Genomic DNA, 19,557 nt, shown 5'->3' with positions numbered 1-19,557 from the left:
AATTCCTCCCTGTTTTGATTTATTGTTAAATAGCTTAATAGCGAATCTCTTTGGGCTATGAGTTCGATTATCACTAAGAATAATACCTTTGTGAGTTGTGACAACGCACGGATTTGGGTTTAGTCTCATATTTGATATACAAAAGGAAAACAGGTCTGATAGCCTAAGTTTAGGTTCATATCCGAGGTCTCGGATGTCCAAAAGAGTTTGCATAAGCATCATATTAAGTTATTCAGATAAAAAAAATTAAGTTATTTATATAGATAATTATTAGTATATATAATAATTTTTGGACTGAAGTTTATTTTTCTCTCTTTGTTGGTTATTTGTATTCACTCGGTCATCTTCGGTCCACTGACCATCATCATCTCTACTGAGGGGGCTTATCTCTTGTCCTGCTTGACAGTTAACACACTTTTTTTTTTCCCCCCAATTGTTCTCCTACTTTTGCTGCAGTGCACGCCCAAAGGAATTTAAAATTCGGAGGAAAAAATAATCCTATTTTCAAACACATACTGCTAGTAGTAGGCTAGTAGCTGGATCCACCATAGCTAGTACAGCTCCTCCCCGCCTCTCTCTCTCTCTGTCTCACTCTCAGAATTATCCTCATCCAGAGCTCTGATTTCCCTAAAATGCAGGTCTTTTGATAAACCCATTACGTGTTATTGTTATCCGAGTCTTACTGAATGATGATTTATCTCAAAATTCTAGGGTTTTACACTTCCTCTTGTCCAAGTTGAATGTGAATTGGGAGCCGCTATGATGTTCTGGGTTTCGAGAAACACTCCTAAAAGTTTCTGCCATTGTTGGGTCGTCTGAAGATTTCAGGGTTCGAGTGACAAATCACTTTTGTCTGCGTAACTAACAGGTACTTACTCCTCTGCTTCTGCTCTTATTCTCAAATCTACGTTATAATGCACATTGGGGTCGAATTTTTTGTTTATATAAGCAATGGTTGGGTTGATAGTTCAGATACACAACAATGGAGAGTTACTACTTTTCTTCTGAATATGCAATCTTGTGTCTTTAATTTTAGGCTTTATGGTAAATCCTGGAGAATCAATGAATTGCTGCAAAGATTCTGTAGAATTTGAGTGATCTCGTGATCCTTGAGAGCTTCTTGTACAAGGATTCCAAAAGGGGGGAAAAAAAGAGTTGCAACGGTTGAAACCTTCAAAGCTGCTTTATACTCTCTGCTAGGGGAATATATTTCTCTATCCAGTATCCTTTGTTTCCATATATAAGTCAGATATATACGTGACACCAACTAAGGATTTGCTTGACTGAACTAAGAGTGATCTTGAGCGTTACTGGCAGGATTGATTGCTATAACTTTTCCAAATTTCGGTTATTATCTCTTCTGAATCTGGGTATTAAGTGGTAATATATTGTTTGGGGTATTTTACTTAGGGTTTTACGAGAGCATAATCAAGTGATATCAAGCTGAATCCCATCATTTCAAAGCATCGATGGGGCTTCTTCGAAGTCTCGCGATGCCTTTTCTTCTGATATTGTTATCCTGGTTGCCGGAAATTAGGTCTCAGTCGAATAATCGTGCTGAGGACCTTGGTCCACTTCTCCAAGACTACGCCTTCAGGGCTTTTGTGCGCCCTAAGACCGGTGTTCCCTATGATGGGGTTGCTCCCTCAAATTTAACTGGAATTAAGGTTGCAGTAATGAGACTCAGGAGTGGAAGCTTGAAAAGAAGAGGTGTTCTGATGTATAAGGAATTTGAAATCCCCCCTGGAGTTATGGAGAGCCAATATGTGAAACGGCTTGTTTTGGTATACCATAATTTGGGTAATTGGTCGACGATATATTATCCATTAACCGGTTATAGTTACCTGACTCCAGTGCTCGGTCTGGTTGCTTACAGTGCCACAAATTTGTCGGCTACAAATTTACCGGAATTGGAAATTAGGGCAACTGGTGATCCCATAAAGATCAAATTCCCGGAAGTGAGATCAGCCCCTGATGGATTGGTTGCACGGTGTGTTTGGTATGATAGACATGGCTTGGCCAATTTTTCCAGTGTGTTATCAGGCAATGCATGTTCAACGACTCAACAGGGGCACTTTGCTATAGTTGTGGAGTCTGTTGCTCCGCCTCCAGCTCCTATTCCCCCTTCTGGTGGAGGTCCAGCGCCAAGTGGAGAAGGGAAAAAGAAAAAGACTAATTCGAGAATCTGGATCATTGTTGGTTCAGTGCTTGGGGGATTAGCATTGTTATTGTTGTTGGCATTCCTGTTATTGTGGATGCGGAAATACAAGCACAAGAGGAGAATGCAAAAGATGGAGAATGCTGCAGAGGTGGGAGAAACCCTGCGGATGACCACAATTGGGGATACCAAAGCACCATCAGCAATGCTGACTCGAACGCAACCCACCCTTGAGAGTGAATATGTGCTCTAACTCCCACCTTTTATACATGCTTTGTCTAGTGGTCCTTTGGCATTCCTATTCAGGTTCAATTCCCGTATTCAGAAATTCTCAAATTCAAATCCCTTTAGTGGGGTCTCTCTTCTCCTCTCATTGTTTGGTCTGTGGTAGGCTCTTGATTGAAGTGTGGGCAATATAGGATTTTTGTGTAAATCTATTATATTACTCACGAACAGTCTATAGGTTTATGATTCATTGTGGCGTGCAGTTGGCCTAAAGTGATTCTATATGTGATGAATTTGGTTGTTCAATTGAAGATGAATAAAACCTTTATTTTCCCATAACTTTTCTTTTCGGACTTTTGCCGTTTGTCTTTGGGATGCAGGAATCAAGACTATAAATTCACTAATGCTTCAGCTTGTTGATTTACTGGTGTCAAAAAAGACTTGATTCTCTTATATTACCCTAGTCTGCTTTACTTTGACAATATAACTTGATGGTTATATTTTGCATCTCTTTCCCCCAAAACCGTCGTGCTTTGATCATCAATCCACTGAATGCTGTTTTGCTATGTTTGGATCATAATGCTGGTCTTGTTCTGGTAAGAATACTGGTGGTAGTTCAAGTGGATATTTTCGTTCTTTTTCTTACTCTGAATTGAATTCATCTTCTGTGTTTAGTATTGAAAGCAAGAAAGATGTACAATGAAGGGGCATTTACAGCTGCACTGTGTATAGACTCTGCCTCCTGCCAGTGCATAAGTAGGTAAGTAATTAGAATAGTAGATGAGGTCCGTGCACTTCTGCTATAGTATTGGATGGAAAGAGACAGGTTAAACTTCATCTCCCTTTCATTTGACTGCTACTGCATGTATATATGTATGTATGTACACAAATAAGAGAAATTTGACCTCTTTTAACATGCATTGGGCAAGTGCAAAGTCAAAGCTTAAAAACTGTGGGCAGAATGTGGTGTATTCAGTCTCTTTGAGTTCGATTAAATTACTCACGGACAGAGCATATGTCAAAGGGAATCCTTTCCTCTTCTTGTGTTTTAGCTGTTTCTGCTAAATTATTAGAGTTTGAAGTGGTATGCTTGTCTTTTGTCTCCCACCAAGAATAAATAATAAGCACCTTAATAGGCTATTATTTATGTTTTTTTTTTAAACTTTTAAGGGTCTCTGTTGTCCGACTTGAGATGCCAAAAGCTAATGATTAACATGGATAGCTAGCTCCAATAGAGTTAGTTGGCAGGGAAGTTCAACTCTTCCATCTAGCAAACTTTTTTAAACCATCCCCATGCCCCATGGACAGAAGACATTGTAATTATTTGATGTGTGAAACGGGAGACTCATGTGTTTGGAGTTTACCATGTAAGGCGGGATTCAATATCTCAGTGTATGATGAATTTCTCGTTAAATCTTTATAATCTTTTGAATTGGGTATAGATTTGGACTATCATGCCAAAGCTCAACGCTCCGAGTCCATACAGTTTGGACTCAGAGTGATTCACTAACTAGGCTAATAGACACATATATTATGAGGGAGACTCATTATCAGTAGTTACATAAAAGAAACAGTAGTTATGTTTCACTAGTGTATAGTTCATTTCAGATTTGATTTGATTTGATTTGGAACCAACTAGGCTAATAGACACAAAAAAATTTACTTGCTTCCAGAACCAATAATTCGAAAACTGCTTTAGTTAAAACTCCTTTAGCTAATCAATTGTCGGTTGGAAAGAGATTTGAATTGGCTGGAACCTCTGGCTTTCTCCAAGGCTCATTATTCTTCCCCATAAAAAGTCCGCGGTAAGTATGAGTAGTGAGTACAGTTGTGGGTGGTACCACAACCCCAACGAAACTCCGGCAGGCATTCCTTTCCTTGATAGTTGAAACAAAATTATACATCAATAAATAAAGAAAAATCTGCCAAATAATTTGGGGCTGCCAATCAAGTTCCTTTTTAAGGAATGGCAAATGCAGTGAGATCTGTATACGAGTGTTCGCAGGAGTTGCAACTCGGGCAAATTGGGCATTTTGATGCTTTTGCCTTCTACTACTTTATTGTTAAATCTGGGTACCTAGTAATCTCTCACAACAAAAAACATATATATATAAGGGCCATCGTATTTTATGAACAGCATTCGTACTTCCATGCACAAAAATGTAGCTTGATGGTTTTTAACAAACTTTGAAATCCAAAAGTCAACCGAATAAGATTGTCACCTGGAAGTTATAAGAGTTCTATGCAGGCTACGGAATGCGAAGGTAAAAGGTAATCAAATTAAGGTTGCTCTCAGACTTCACGAGCATAGCTGGACCATCAGAAGAGCACTTTATTCCTCTGGGAGTTCCTGAGAAAGCCTTCCTGCATAGCACGCTACAATGAGAGGAGATGGGTTGGAGGGTGGCTTTAACAAGCTACAGAAATGAGCAGTGAGCACCTCTCTACTTGCATAACAGAACAATATTTGCTTCAGACAATGAACACCACTTTAATCAACATACAGTGCAATTTCTTGCAAATCTAAATATAAGTATGATTCAATGATTCAAACAAAAGCACAGCATAGAAACTACACACAAATTCCGCGTTATAGCCCTGCATGACTTAAAATATCAATCTTCCACATAATTGCCTTATTGCACTCTCTATGGAACTTTCTGTTCAAACTTCAATAATCAAAACACAAATTCTTCAAAAAGATCAACCTTCGTAAAAGAAGCAGGATGACTATCTAGTATAATGGGATGAAAGTCTCCTCTGACTATTCCTCCCAACACTATTGCGAAATTTCATCCGTTTGAAGTAGCATTAGCATGAAGGAAAGTCTAAGCCTTCGCACTAGGCGATTTTACCTCAGTCATCAGGGCAATTTTGGTACAAATCAATCTTTTCCACCTATCTTTGTGGCAAAAGCTTCGTACAAAACATCTTCTGGCTTAGGAGTTACAGTTATGTTTGCGGGTTCAGTAGCCATTACAAATATCCGAATGCAATTTACAACTCACCATTTTTAAAATGGCTGATTCAAACACAACAATAAGACAAAACAATTTTAGTTTGTTCACACTATCACCTTCTCATCCCTCAGGCTCCAATTAACAGCCGAAGCTAAGTGGCTATGCCATCAGGTAACACACAAATGACTTATACTCAACAGTCTGTTTGTCTTGAACCTTGGTGTAGAAAAGATGCACAGCACAGACTCCTTTATGTCTTTACAAGTCTGAATTTAAATCCCACAAGTTTCATCATTCCACCCCAATAATGTTGTTAATTATACCCTCCCATGCAATTTTTCTCACAACTTTTAGTAGTTATTCTACTCAACAGTCTGTTTGTCTTGAACCTTAGTGTAGAAAAGATGCACAGCATAGACTCCTTTATGTCTTTACAAGTCTGACCTTAAATCCCACAAGTTTCATCGTTCCACCCCAATAATGCTGTTAATTAAACCCTCCCATGCAATTTTTCTCACAACTTTTAGTAGTTATTCTACTCAACAGTTTGTGTTGAGCCTTAGTGTGGAAAAGATGCACAGCATAGACTCCATTTATTTCTTTGTAAGTCCGGCCTTAAATCCCACAATTTTTTTTTTTTTGAATAGAAAAAATTTATTCAAGCCCCAAAGGGGAGCAACCCACAACTACATCAAGGACGAACAGTTAATAAGATCAAAAACATTTCTAGGGAAAGACAGACTCCAGAATTTTAGACAATCAAACCATGTTTCAATAAAAAAGTCTAGGGAGGAATCCTTATTTTCAAAGATTCTGTTGTTCCTTTCTTTCCTTTCTAAATCCCACAATTTTCATCCTTCCTCCCAAATAATGATGTTAATTAAACCCTCGCATGTAATTTTTTCCCGCAACTATTAGTAGTTCTAGTGATATCCTATCTTTCAAAAATTCTCACATAATTGACAGTGAAAAATCCACAGAATGTGTACTTAATGAAATTGGATTAAAAAAGATAGCATACACTGATGTTTATCACTCTCTTTCCCCCTTGATGTTTGTGCATTAATCTCTGTAACATCTCCCTACTCCAGTTTTAAGTAGCATTTTATTCAAGGAAATGGGTAGGTACATTATCAAAATGCAAAATTCACAAAAATGTACCTTATGGCTTATGTCACACTTAACTACCACTTACTTCAGCAGTTTTAAGTAAATCGTCCGTTAACAACCTCTTTTAATTACATTCCTCATCATTCAACATGTAAAATATTCTTTGATATCACGTGCCAGTCCATCCATAAAAAACAAGGAGCCCATTCCCCTGTAATCATAACTATCCCATAAATATTTCCTTCATCTCGTATAGCCAGACCACAGCAACAAATCTCACGTCGAAACAAGCATCATCCCTCCATTTCCTCTTAGTAATGCTAGCTTTGGAACTTGATAGCTAACCATCTAAGATAGTTTGTGAATTCAAGAACCGTTTTGTCCCCTTTTCACACGGCATATCTCTAAACTTTGGCTTATTGCTAGCTGCCTAGCTCACATATATACTGTTACGATATAAAATTTGATGAATGTTTTATGGACTCCATTTTGCATAGCGAAATAACTTCAAAAAAAAATCAGACAATCAACCACGGCAATAGGCATTAACCCCAATCAGCCAGATACCCCAACATCAATCAAAACCCTAATTTTAATAAATCTAGACATCGTCTCCAGCAGAGAAAAACAAAAACAAAACAGAAGTAGCGTATGCAAAGTACCATCAAAGGAGTTCGTCAGGTGCACCTAATCGGAAGCACCCGATGCCTTTTCCATAAGCTTCTTGTCCCTTCTTTCCATGGCCACATCCCACAAATCGTTACCGATGTGCTTCGGCTGTTGAAATTCAATATCCCCAAACACTTAGAATCTACGATCGGATCTACAAAATAAAATAAACGAAAAAAGGAAAAGCAAGTGAAACATACGCGGCCATGATATGCCTTGTGTATGTAGTACTGAGCGTTTCCCATCACACAGAGCATTCCGGCGATGATTCCCAGCGGCAGCGCTGCTTCCAACCACAGCCACGACATCTTTGATTTATCTCCGATTCAAGTTATTCAACTTCTTCGATTTCTACTCCCTTCGACCTGTATAATTCACTCTACCTGGTTAAGATTTGATATCCGCGCCCACGGGTCCCGCACCACGTAATTCGGTCGGGTTAAGTAATATGGAAGCGTAATGACACTTTTGTCACTAACTATGTGTTCTCGTGTTCAATTACATCCCCAAAATTTTTTTAAGGAGAGACTCTTCTAAGACATGGTTATATTGGATTTCGTCCTACACATAAAATCTCGATCACATGATATACGTCATCAATACCGTGCCAGTTTTAAACGTCATCACTATATATACTAATCAATCTACTTAAATTTAATTCTTAGAATTCTCAGCATTTCCTAATATTCTTGAAGTAATATACAATAACAGAATGTTATATTACTACTAACAGCAACATCTTCAACATTTAATTTAATTGATGGCCTCAACAAATTAAAAGAAATAGAAATAAAGAAATAAAGGCTTACGTAGTAAAACAAAGTTGTTAATTCCTTTGTGATCACACGTTGGACTTTGATTCAATTTACCATGTTTTCATGTGGAAAATTTATATACAAAAAGTAAATTTATATGATGTCATTATCAATTAAACAAAAGCTGTTAACTCTCTGTATCAGACAATTATTAACGATATTTTGTTATTTGGGAATGCCTACGTATATTTTACGTAACCATTTTAGTTGGTGGACATATGATTTGGGCTTCTAAAACAAAAGTCAAATATGTGTCACACATCACAACCATTAATAATTGGGACCCTTTTTTTGAAACTTAAATTCTTTTTTTTAGGATAAGTTAGGGCATTCAATACATCAAATGAAATATCTATTACGGGAAAGGATTGTAATTAACAATAATGATAGTGATAACACATAATTTCTGTCAAATTTTGTGTCACACATCACAACCATTAAGAATTGGGACCCCTTTTTTGAAACTTAAATTATATTTTTTTTGGGGGTAAATTAGGGTATTAAATACATCAAATGAAATAGCTATCATGCTAAAGAATTGTAATTAACAATAATGATATACGACACACCACCAGATCAAGTCTATGAAAGTACAGGCGTCAACAGACCCCACGCAGAAGGCACAGATCAAGCCCATGCAGGGGCAGACTATCAAGCCCACGTAGGGGCAGACGAAACCCACACACCTCCTTATAAAATATTTGGAGGAGGTGAGACTAGAACCCATGACCTCAGTCAAGGACATGCAAAGTCATTGCCACTCAACCAATGACTCATTTGCAATTAACAATAATGATATTGATAACATAATTTGGTGATATTTTGATTACAATTTAATTTATTTGTTTTCTAAATCTGCCAAAATATAAGGCTTGAGTTGCTCTAAAGTGATTTTGGTCACAAAATGGTCAACACTTGTACAGTATAAAAAAGAGAGAAGTAATTGACAAATCTGAAAACGACGCCGCATAATAGTGTGTGAAAGCATTGGCACCTTCAATCTTCCAGCTAAGACCTCGTTGGCAACATCATTAATCGTTTGTCACTAGCTGTGTGGGTCCGTGTAGACCAATATGATTCTCTGCATGATTAACACGTGTCCATCGTTGCAGTTTCATCCGTAGGCGCATGTGGACCAAGAATATAGAAATGTAATCTGTAAAAATAAATTCCCTGGCTGTGAAAATGTCTGCCATTTTTGATTCCTCAATGTGATTATGGTGAATTATATATATATATATTTTTTATTTTTTTGATTATTTGAGGAAATGAAATAAATAATAATAAGAGATTTTTGTCTACTTTTCCTGCAAAATTCACAGTTACAGAGGACTTGTCTGCGAGAGACCCCCTTCCTTTATTGATGGTGTTGTTTTCCTCCTTTTTCTTCTGCAATCAAAACCCTTTTTTTTTTTTTGGTTTTCTGATTCTTATTATTTTTGTCAGTGGAAAAAGAAAAGGGATTTCTACCCGAAGAGCCATGTCAGGTTTGTATAATTCCAACTTCTCTCCTGCAAGAGCTGCTTCTCCACAGATTAGAAGCACCCCAGATGTTGATAGGTATGACCCAAATACAAAACTAACTAATAATCTTGTTGTAACTATGGAAACAGCTCTGAAAATGTTTTGATAATCTCTCTAGTGATTATTTGGGAGAAAGAATCTGGGTTTTGATCTGTTTGGCGTTTTCTTTGCAGCCAGTACTACTTGCAAGAGTTGTTAGCGGAGCATCAGAAGCTAGGACCTTTCATGCAGGTGATTCCCATATGTAGCCGACTCTTAAATCAAGGTATAATTTCCCAGTTTTTGAGTTTTGGATCTAGGATTTCCTCGGGCTTAATGTGCTTGTTTACTTATTTTGAACTTGGATTCTCCACTTCACTGCATTATAGGCTTTATCGATGTGCTTATTTGTTGTGATTGGATCAGTTTGATTAGTTGGTTCTTGTAATCAAGAGTTATACGTGTTTGCCTCCCCCAATGCCATACTTCCCTTTTGTTCTAGGGTTAATTTCTGTAGTCTTGGTTTGATTTATTGTCGGACTTCCTTTTTGTTCTAGGGTATTAGGGTTATGTCACTGAGCTTTGTAAATGTCTCCATTCATCTGTGCTTAAGGTAGTTCTTGAGTAATTCATTCGTGTATGATAGAGCCATCTCAAAAATCAACCATGATGTCTATCAAGTGGGGATTATTATACCTTTATAATCAGTTTATTTTCAGTGTCGTAAAACTTGAATTACGTAGTTCTGGATTTTTCACACGTGTATTTGCTGAAAGCAAGGAATGTATACAATTTAAGGGCAACTCAGATGTTGATATGGAAATTGATTATTTAGGGTATAAAAGCTAAGTCCATAAAAACTCGGACAGAAATGTTAAGGAAGTACATGGAAAATGTGATCTATGTGGTTTATTAGGAGTGTAGTCTTAGATAGGAATGAATGGTAAAAGAAAATCCAAAAAATGGATTCCAACTAATTTTTCTTACGAACTCACGCAACTAACCCTGCATTGCTGGGTATGAGGAGTCAGATGAGTATATAAAAGTTGAGTGTTTTTTGTGAGTGGTCTATGTAGGCATTTGTGCCATACCCATTACATCGTGTGGGGAAAAATTAAAGTAGTGGAGTTTGTACTTCTACAGAGTCTGAAAATATGGAAGGTGGGGGGTTATTTTGACCACCTTCATAATCAGAGAGGTGATTTAAGTTGGTGGTCGAGTAATCAATGTTCCAGTTATTCTGATGCTTTTGTAACTTGATTACTGTTATGTTTTAGAATTCCCTAACTTATGCCATGGAAGATGTGGACATAAAGCTTTTCCTAAACTATATAAATATGTGCATTCTAAATTATAATTGGGTTTTCACCGGTTTCTTGGCATTCTTGTCAGCTTTTGTTAATTTGTGGGAAAGTGTCCTATAAGTGGGACTGATATCAGTTATACCATTTTTTCGTTTGAATCAAGGACTTGTCATAGAATTTTTTCGTTTGAAAACCAGTTCTTCGTTATTTAATTTCCTTTATGCTCCATTTTTTTTTTTTGTAACAATCCTGCATCTGTATTTCTGTATATTCCTATTTTTTTTCTATTGTGTGAATTTCTGTTTTTGTACTTTGTCACGATTACCTCAGAAACTAGTGTGTGTGTGTGTGCGTGTGTTTTTTTTTTTTTTTCATTTTTTATTGCTCTTCTTAATAGCAGAGATCTTTCGGGTTTCGGGAATGATGTCAAACCAAGGATTTGGAGACTTTGACAGACTGCGGCATAGAAGTCCCAGTCCCATGGCTTCCTCAAACCTGACGTCAAATATCTCGGGTTCAGGCTCAGGTGGTTGGAATGGTCTTCCCCAGGAGGTAATTGTTTGTTGGTGTTTTAGTTAGCATCCTAATTTCTCATCCTCAATTTTCATTGTCATATCTTGTTTTACCTGCAATTTAATGGTTCTATTTTTGAGGTCCATGCAGAAAATCTGCCAGACAATTGAAGTTTTTGTTTGCTCTCCGCTTAGGACTTCATTATTTGGGCAAAAAAAGCATACTAGTAAAATTGGTTTCAAGTTTATCTTTCACTTGGGAAACTAACTAAGTTTCTGATAAACATGTTTAAACTTTAAAGCATTAAAAAATGAGAATTCATTGAATGTGTTTATCCCTGAGCGCTTGTTTCATGTTAGATAGTTTTATTTTCTCCTTCAAACATAAAGAAGAAACAAAATTTTGGTAGTTGTTTTCCTTCATCTTGTTGTTTTTTACTTATGAGCTGATCATCAATGTATTTAATTCACAAGAACTATTCTTGCCTTGCCTCGTCCTCTGACAGTAAAATTGACTTAACCTGACGACTTGGACTATTGAAAAATACTGTAGTGTGATACTTTTAAGTGCACTTTGTTCATTATATCCTTCTTCCCATATTTTTTCGCAAGTTGTCTTCTGAAACTTTAGAATAATTTTGACGTGTAGCGGGGTTACATGACTATTTCGCAAAGTAGTTTTCTTACATATTCTTGGTCGCCTGGTCGGTGCATTCTTTTCCTTCCCATATGTCTCTAGTGCGTTTCTGAAATTGTTGAGTTTTCCAGTGAACCTACAGATGGACCTTATAATGTAATGACAAACAAGGATATAAGGCATCTTATAGATTCCTGGAAAGAGTTGATTACTGCACTTTCCCATTTGATGTATGTCCCAAAGATCCATCTAGGTTAGATAAGTGCCAATGGTATATGCTGCATTCCATGTAATTGAACAAACTTTCTTTCTCTTGTTCATCCTTTTTTTCCCCTTTTTTTCTAATTTTTTTCAGGGGATTAGTGGTGCTCTGGAAACACGAAACTTGTGGATGTAGGAACTGATGTTTTTTAGCAATCAAATATGCAATTTACTTTGACAAAGCAAGCTAGATGGTTAGGTTTGAGCTTCGAAGCTCACAATTTGTTTGTTACCTTTTGCCCTGTTGTGGAATGAGACAATTGAAAAAGAGACCTGTGACAACGGTTTCCCCCTAAGAACAATATTGTCATTATTGTGTAAAAAAGAGTACAGGTACCTTGCATGGATAGTCACAAATTATGTTAATGTGCTTAGTAAGACCCACAAGAACGGCTGTAGGATTCTTTTTGCGCTTTGATTTTTATTGCTTACTTCTCTTTTTCTACAAAAGCTTAATCAAAACTTGACTGCATTACAGCGATTAAGTGGACCTACTGGAATGACGATGGACTGGCAAGGTGCACCTGCAAGCCCTAGTTCATATACTGTGAAGGGGATTTTGCGTCTCGAAATTCCAGTAGATACTTATCCAAATGTAAGTTAGCAATTTATGGAAATCCATCTTCCATTACAGTGTCTTAAATATCTGTTTCTTTGTGGTTGCTAGTTCAATTTTGTTGGGAGACTTCTGGGCCCTAGAGGCAATTCGCTAAAACGTGTGGAAGCTACCACTGGCTGCCGTGTATACATTAGAGGGAAAGGGTCAATAAAGGATCCGGAAAAGGTAATTACAGCCTCATGTATTCTTAATTTTCTGGTGTGATATGCTTAAAATTTGAAATTTAAAGATTTTCTCTGGTTCCTAGCATAAGCCTTTTTCCCTCTTGTTCCATCTCAAGGAAGAGAAGCTAAGAGGAAGACCAGGCTATGAGCACTTGAATGACCCACTCCATATCTTGATTGAGGCTGATTTACCTGCCAATATTGTTGACATAAGGCTGAGACAAGCACAAGAAATCATCGAGGAACTGCTCAAGCCTGTGGTATTAACCTCCAGCTTGGTTTTCATTTTTATTTGAAACTTTTGTGTTACCTCTGACTATCTATTTCGTGTTGTCCATCTCCATCCGTTTGTTGTTTCTTTAAGACACTATGGTCAAAGAGGACATTAGAAGCGAATCAAGTTCTTTTTTCTGTTTCTATGCGGTTTTTCTTCTCTCTTTTTTCACGCTCATGCCTGCAGCTATCATGTTCTTACTATTTATCTAACTTTTCATATTGGTGTTGTAAATTATGCAGGATGAGTCTCAGGATTTTATCAAGAGGCAGCAGCTGCGTGAACTGGCCTTGATAAATTCAAATTTCAGAGAAGAGAGTCCCGGGCCAAGCAGTAGCATCTCCCCGTTCAATACAAGTGGAATGAAACGCCCGAAAACAGGATGCTGAAAACTCATATCCATGTACCCATATATACATATATATGCATTGGTTTCTGTCCTGCTCCAGGATAAAACGCCCAAGCATTACTTCCAACACATCACATTTCAGCAGAACAGCAACGAAAGAATAGGCTAACAGTTCTTTGCTGGTCAGCTTTCCGTTCGGGGGCTTTTTTGTTTAAAAATTGTTGGTTCTTTTTTTTTTTTTTTCTTTTGGAGAGCGGGAACAAAAAAAAATGGAGAGAAGAATTGAAAGGAAAAAAAAAACAAGAATTATATAGTTTGCTGTTGAATTTAGGTTTGGGAGGTCTATATTTCATTGTAAGTTGGATTTACATTCATTGGATTTATTCTTGTGTTGTTAATGGATGTCGTGGATCGAGACATCGATTATTAGGTATTTAAGACGCTGTGGGGAAGGAGTTTTGTCGGTGTGTCGAGCATTGAGACAGAGATTGGTGTTTGTTTTTCTCCATATTGTCTCAAAAGCTTCTGGATTTTGTCTCTGGAATCTTGACACATCTATGCTGAATGATATATGCGCTCATTCTCAAGCATCTGAATATGCTTGTGTTTGTTGAATTTGAATTTGAGATTGCTTTGTTATCATTTTTTTTTTACTTGTTAAGGAAAATGTTCAGTATCTCAATTTTGTCTCAGTTATCCCAAATACAGTGTTGGACGCATATGATTCATGTAGAATCATCGGTCTTATATGAAATTATGTGTGTCCGTCCTAATATTTGGTATATCTGGGACGATATTCGTGTGGTTCAGTCAGAATGGATCAACCACATTTTTTTTTTTCCTTCTATGAATGCTTGTGAGTTGAAATGATCTGTATTTTTAGAAATTGTATATTGTGAATTTGTGATTACATTTGGCTGATGAAGCTCATATCAGAAGGTTTAGGGTTAGGTTAAAAAGACAAGCTGTTCAACCTTCTAACGAATCTACGGTCCAACCTTGTTAACTCTCTTTCTATAAGGGCCAGGCAGTTCTAACTGGGCTTTGAAGAGCCAAGCCCGGCCCAACTTCATCTGGGTTCATAAAGGAGAAAAGTGATGAGTGGGCCTCAAAGTGCTGGGCAGTTCTAACTTGGTTTCAAGAACCGGGCTCGGCCCGACTCAATTGGACAGCCGGTTCTAACTCCAACCGAGCTCAGAAAGGAAAACTCGGTTTTCTGGATTAGAGCCCACATCAGCAATAAGATAAATTAAATTCCAGAAAGCAGCAACGATAAAGCCTCAAAAGGATTTCTTCTGTAGGAATGTCGTGCCGTAAAAATCTCAGCATCAGAGCTGTATGCTTGTATAAATGGAAACCATAAGGGAAAATCACCATATCTCTCTTAAATTAGTGTGGAGTTCAAAAGCTCACCTACTCAAGAGTCAAGACATGTCACATTTCCCACTAAATTTTCCCTTCATCCCATCCTTTTTTCCCTTTGCCACAATCTATTCTACAATCTGTGAGTATGCTGGTCTGTCTGAGGAGCCAAACTTGTGTCCCAGATGCTTCATCTTACAGCCTCAGGAGCAGAATTGCAGTAAGGTGTGTGTAAGCAAACCAACTTGGTGAATGTTAAACAGAGAGTAGCAAACCCCACTCCAATCAAAAGCCCACAGCTACTTTTTTGTGCATTCAAGCTCAATGCTCTCCTGATGATTCTTCCAAAGCTTGGAAGCAATCCCCCACAAGCAAACACCATCACATGATCTAGACCACTGTAGTCGATTCCTGCAAGTATTGCTCCAATTGCAGACGTTGGGCCCATAAACCCAATAAGAGCTGCTGCTGCAAGGGAGTTGTGCCAGCTGTCCGTGGCCCCAAAAATGCAGCTTGCCACAGCTGCACCCCGAGGAAGTCCATGGAGAGATACAGGAAGAACCATGTGCCGACCAAGTCCATAAGCTTTCGGTGCAGCCACTCCAAGGGCAAGCCCCTCGGCCAAAGCATGAACGGCAACTGCTCCACATGATAAGAACGACTGAAGGGTTTGAACACTCATTGGGAAACCGGATCCTATGGGTAAATCATTTGCTGAAGCTCTTTTGCGGCCAGCAAGTCTTGAGACGGTGGAACTTAAAAAATTGACAAATGCAGCACCCATAACAAGCAACGTCATCATGGGGAAAAATCCCATTTTTGAAGACAGAAGTAGTTGTAGTGGTCGCCAGGCACCAAGGACAAAGGCAATGCCAGATGCGACACCCATGAGAAGGGCATGCTGAAGACGGAAAGAAAGTGCAAATGCAACAAGAATAATGCCCCCAAGTAACGGCCCAAGACCAAAAAGTAATGAAACAAAGAAGCCAGAAGCATCTTCTGAACTGCAATATAGACATAGGAAAGCAAGTTTGTGAGAAGGATGATAATAAAATCACAATGGGCTACAATATGAGCAAAATCGGCGGACATTAATGAGAAAGTGGCATTGGGAACAGAATACCATAATTCAAATTAAAATCACATTCTGCTCATGACTAATACCATTTACAGTTAATAGTTAAAAGACGTTAATAATCAGGCTGCGCTAGCCAACCGAAAGAGGTAATGCAAACATCCCATGTCCTAGAACAATTTATGGACCTCAAGCGTTCAAATGTGTTAACTAACAATTTACCAAGATGTGGCATGTTCATGGATAAGCCAGTGACATTATTCATGGTCGCGCAATCACCTGAACAATGAACATGTATAGCAATTTACCTGTATTGATGACTAAAATTCTGGAAAAAAGTGCTGAGAGCTTCCATAAATGCTACAGAAATTGTGGCTGCAGATGCCACGTGAGATGGAGAGGCCTCCTATAACCAAAAGAAAATAGTGGGATTTGCCATCATGCTCTGAATATGGAAAACTAAGACATACTTTAAAGTAAAGAGGTTGCAACAAACTCAAATGTGATACAAATTTGAAATTTAACTCTAGAGCTTCCCTTTCTAACACTATAATTGTTTACTTTCTGGTTTTCCTTCCAATAAAAATTAACCTAGAAATTCAAGTCAACCAGCATATTACCCCAAACCACATGCTGAATGGAATAACATCCATATCGAGACATGGAATTCTTAATCAGTCAAAGAAAGACTGATTAATGCAAAATGAAGTAGAAAATCCATCAGTTACATACCAGGTATTACTACATCCAATTTGACAACTTACCTTGAATGCATCAGGAAGCACCTCAGCAGCAACCATCCAGATCATACACCCAGCAGCAAAGCCAGTACAAAATGGCAGGAATTTGTTAAATGCATCGGCACATATAAATGCAGGCACTGCAACAATGGGCTGTAAAAAAATAATTTTGATTGACAACGATCAATGAGATGAAGCAATGCGAAATGGAACAAAATTATTTGTATGACATCCTACTAATAGTATTGGAGCTTTAAAGTCTTCCAGTTTTTAGAGTCAAAACATTCATTTTCTTAGTTTTACCAAATCAAATTCATATAAGATGACCATACATTCAACATACAACCTCATAAAGGAAAATATGTTACCTGGGGTAAGGATGTAATTACACTCCATAACATTGCATTCTGTGGAGAGACACCCCTCGATGCAAGCACCATACTTACAGCTAAACCTTCTGGTATGTTGTGTACAGCTATTGCTAATGTTACCAAAAGTCCCTGAGTGAAACCTTTTGAGCCAGCAAAAGAAACTCCAACACCAGAGCCCTCTCCAAATGAATGAAGTGTCATTATTCCAATAACAAGAACAACTTTAGCTGCATCTGCACCTTTTATATCCAACATGCTGACTTCCCCATATTGTTCAAGCAACTGAACTCAGAATTTGTGCACAGAAAACCAGACATCAATATACTAAAGCACGGTATGGAGGAACACAAAGAGGAGAGAGAGAGAGAGAGAGAGAATAAATGTAGATTCAAAGCACAACACTGAAACAAAAATCATAGTGGGTTACTGGGTTAGACACTAAACTATCAGTGTACGCTAGAAGCTTCGATAAAGTAGGCTATTGGCTAGCCTACGTGATTAGAAAAATAATTTGAAAAGGTTCACATAATTTTCTTCAAAAAGAGCAGCAAATGTGGAAAACAGTTCTTATTTGCAAAATTCACGGACAACAATCCGCATGTCTTAGGGAATATAGGGGTACCACCATACCACATGTAATACATTAGAAACAGAAATGACAAAGAAGCAGGAAATTAGGTCAATCATTAGAGGTGAATGAAGAAAACGCCGAAATTAGAAGGCTAGCATCACCTTCTTACAAAGCAATATAAAAATGCCACCCGCTAGAATTCCAAACACAACCCAACTGCCAGCACCATGCTCCTGGCCTTCCTGTATAAGGTCAAAGCTTGCAGCCAACATCACACCTGCAGCCATTCCATTGCAAATTCCAGCCCACTGAGGATCAAGCTCCACAAAGAAGAAAGGCACTGCCCCTAAACCAGTTGCACCAGCCATTGCCAACGTAAACAATGCTACCGTAGACACCGAGACTCTATTGTAGCTGCCCTTCCTCTCACCCTGCCCAGTAATAATACTCTCCCTCCCAGTGCCATCTATAACAACATTTCCGACAATTTCGTGTGGAGCTGATCTCAACTTCTGTGGGTTCTCACTTTCAGACTCTGCCCTAATACAACCACAGAGCAGTACAGAGAACAGCAAAGGTAAAAGGACTTGCTTCATTCCAAAATGCATTGTTCCGTACATATACGCCACCCAGAAAAAGAAACTATGTCACCTCTCTGGAGTCTAGACAGAATTGCTAGTGCTAGCTTTCCAAATATGCTATAGAAACTCCATCAGTGCTAACTCCAAGGTGTCAGCACTGATAAATTCAAGAGCGGCAATCAGAAGTCAAAGTAGCATTGTTGGAGAATGGCCAATCAGCTGCAAACGGAAGTCCAATTGTCAGGAGAAGCAACAGTCGTCATATCAGACACCTTACTCAATTATATGAATAAATGAAACCACGATCCCAACTATGAACAAAAAACCAATCTTGAATACAAACAAACACACACAAGGCATCAAAGCCTAAACTTTTTGCCCAGTTCAGATTATCAAGAAATCAAACTAATTATCTCTCAAACCCTCTCTCAAGGTGCAAATTAAAATCCACTCATACAGAATATGGGAGCTGGAATCATCAATTAAAAAATTGTAATTGTCAGACATCTCATATGCAATTTGAACCTCCCCGGTCCACAATCCATCGAAGATAAAAAGTAGCAAAAAGGGCATCTATGCCCTAATAATCGAGTCAGAATTGAAATCCGCAAATGAAGAATAAATCAGCAGCCAAAAGGCATCTAATCAACGAAGAAAAATAAGTAATTATACAAATATTTAGCGAAAATTGAAAGAAAAAGGAATCCCCAAATCGATTTCGATCAAGGAAATACATAATCGGATCGAATGTAACTAAAGAATCGAACTCACCTGTGGAATCAACGAAATCGATCGAGAACGAGTCCAAGCCCAAGAAGGAACGACACTAGTATATAGATTTTATAATCTCAGCAGTGGATACAAAAGGAAGGAATAATTCCAAGGAATAATTTTGAGAATTCTGTTTCTACTCTCTCTATACGGCGCATTAATTTAAAAATAGTAACAATTTAATACGCTTTTTATTTAAAAACATGTTTTATTAAATATATGGAAAATATATTTACAAATCCAAAGCAGCACATTGTTTTCTTACACTAACCCACCCACAGAACCTGCAAATCACGCAACGCAGAGAAAGCGCGTATAAGACAAAATGGGTGGACATATGTAAGCCCCAACAGGAAAGCAGTTATTTTTTTAAGAAAAATATTTGATTATTTATGACTTTAGGATATAATGGGTATGAGAAAATGAGTCCAAATTGAAAGTGTTCGGTTGGATAAATGTCAATTCGTAATCTGTAATCTTACTTCAAAGTTATTGAATGAAAGTCTAAATTGATGGATAATTGGAT

General features: G+C 37.9%; 4 protein-coding genes across 10 annotated transcripts; 2 read left to right on the top strand and 2 right to left on the bottom strand.

The window, feature by feature from the left end:
- Positions 1 to 389: 389 nt before the first annotated feature.
- LOC120011891 lies at positions 390 to 2,722 on the top strand. The gene is made up of 3 exons (XM_038863055.1): positions 390 to 638; positions 712 to 868; positions 1,037 to 2,722. The coding sequence occupies exon 3, from the start codon at positions 1,470 to 1,472 to the stop codon at positions 2,409 to 2,411; it is 942 nt and encodes a 313-aa protein (XP_038718983.1). The 5' UTR covers positions 390 to 638; positions 712 to 868; positions 1,037 to 1,469; the 3' UTR covers positions 2,412 to 2,722.
- A 1,747-nt stretch (positions 2,723 to 4,469) lies between these two features.
- LOC120011836 (NADH dehydrogenase [ubiquinone] 1 alpha subcomplex subunit 1-like) lies at positions 4,470 to 7,534 on the bottom strand. 4 transcript variants are annotated; one of them, XM_038862969.1, is made up of 3 exons: positions 7,323 to 7,534; positions 7,116 to 7,230; positions 4,470 to 4,827 (listed from the first exon to the last, which is right to left on the bottom strand). In XM_038862969.1, exons 1-2 carry the CDS (start codon positions 7,428 to 7,430, stop codon positions 7,141 to 7,143), a joined length of 198 nt encoding a protein of 65 aa, XP_038718897.1. In that variant the 5' UTR covers positions 7,431 to 7,534; the 3' UTR covers positions 4,470 to 4,827; positions 7,116 to 7,140. The 4 variants fall into 4 exon arrangements, with proteins under 4 accessions (XP_038718897.1, XP_038718895.1, XP_038718896.1 ...); XM_038862967.1 differs by having other exon boundaries at positions 4,470 to 4,759; positions 7,323 to 7,533; XM_038862968.1 differs by having other exon boundaries at positions 4,470 to 4,743; positions 7,323 to 7,533.
- A 1,635-nt stretch (positions 7,535 to 9,169) lies between these two features.
- LOC120013887 (KH domain-containing protein At2g38610) lies at positions 9,170 to 13,959 on the top strand. 4 transcript variants are annotated; one of them, XM_038865858.1, is made up of 8 exons: positions 9,170 to 9,303; positions 9,384 to 9,497; positions 9,635 to 9,726; positions 11,145 to 11,296; positions 12,633 to 12,731; positions 12,822 to 12,938; positions 13,021 to 13,197; positions 13,454 to 13,959. In XM_038865858.1, the coding sequence occupies exons 2-8, from the start codon at positions 9,418 to 9,420 to the stop codon at positions 13,598 to 13,600; spliced, it is 864 nt and encodes a 287-aa protein (XP_038721786.1). In that variant the 5' UTR covers positions 9,170 to 9,303; positions 9,384 to 9,417; the 3' UTR covers positions 13,601 to 13,959. The 4 variants fall into 4 exon arrangements, with proteins under 4 accessions (XP_038721786.1, XP_038721785.1, XP_038721788.1 ...); XM_038865857.1 differs by having other exon boundaries at positions 9,173 to 9,303; positions 12,633 to 12,749; XM_038865860.1 differs by having other exon boundaries at positions 9,175 to 9,303; positions 13,054 to 13,197.
- An 874-nt stretch (positions 13,960 to 14,833) lies between these two features.
- On the bottom strand, positions 14,834 to 19,264 carry LOC120013886 (putative zinc transporter At3g08650). Its single transcript, XM_038865856.1, has 6 exons — positions 19,032 to 19,264; positions 17,841 to 18,479; positions 17,106 to 17,390; positions 16,762 to 16,890; positions 16,306 to 16,403; positions 14,834 to 15,926 (listed from the first exon to the last, which is right to left on the bottom strand). Exons 2-6 carry the CDS (start codon positions 18,297 to 18,299, stop codon positions 15,113 to 15,115), a joined length of 1,785 nt encoding a protein of 594 aa, XP_038721784.1. The 5' UTR covers positions 18,300 to 18,479; positions 19,032 to 19,264; the 3' UTR covers positions 14,834 to 15,112.
- Between the last annotated feature and the right edge of the window lie 293 nt (positions 19,265 to 19,557).

This window comes from Tripterygium wilfordii, chromosome 13, assembly GCF_013401445.1.
Source record: "Tripterygium wilfordii isolate XIE 37 chromosome 13, ASM1340144v1, whole genome shotgun sequence".
Taxonomy (NCBI): Eukaryota; Viridiplantae; Streptophyta; class Magnoliopsida; order Celastrales; family Celastraceae; genus Tripterygium; species Tripterygium wilfordii.
The sequence above is the reverse complement of the archived record's forward strand: the minus strand, read 5'-3'. Positions and strand labels throughout refer to the sequence as shown.

Coding starts and splice junctions, on each gene's coding strand:
- LOC120011891 (XM_038863055.1), top strand. CDS start 1,470: ATGGGGCTTCTTCGAAGTCTCGCGATGCCTTTTCTTCTGATATTGTTA.
- LOC120013886 (XM_038865856.1), bottom strand. CDS start 18,299: ATGTACGGAACAATGCATTTTGGAATGAAGCAAGTCCTTTTACCTTTG. Junction 17,391..17,840: donor TTATATTGCTTTGTAAGAAG/GTGATGCTAGCC, acceptor TTCTGAGTTCAG/TTGCTTGAACAATATGGGGA. Junction 16,404..16,761: donor TGCTTCCTGATGCATTCAAG/GTAAGTTGTCAA, acceptor TTTTGGTTATAG/GAGGCCTCTCCATCTCACGT.
- LOC120013887 (XM_038865857.1), top strand. CDS start 9,418: ATGTCAGGTTTGTATAATTCCAACTTCTCTCCTGCAAGAGCTGCTTCT. Junction 9,498..9,634: donor AGCACCCCAGATGTTGATAG/GTATGACCCAAA, acceptor TTTTCTTTGCAG/CCAGTACTACTTGCAAGAGT. Junction 12,750..12,821: donor CAGTAGATACTTATCCAAAT/GTAAGTTAGCAA, acceptor TGTGGTTGCTAG/TTCAATTTTGTTGGGAGACT.
- LOC120011836 (XM_038862969.1), bottom strand. CDS start 7,430: ATGTCGTGGCTGTGGTTGGAAGCAGCGCTGCCGCTGGGAATCATCGCC. Junction 7,231..7,322: donor ACAAGGCATATCATGGCCGC/GTATGTTTCACT, acceptor GAATTTCAACAG/CCGAAGCACATCGGTAACGA.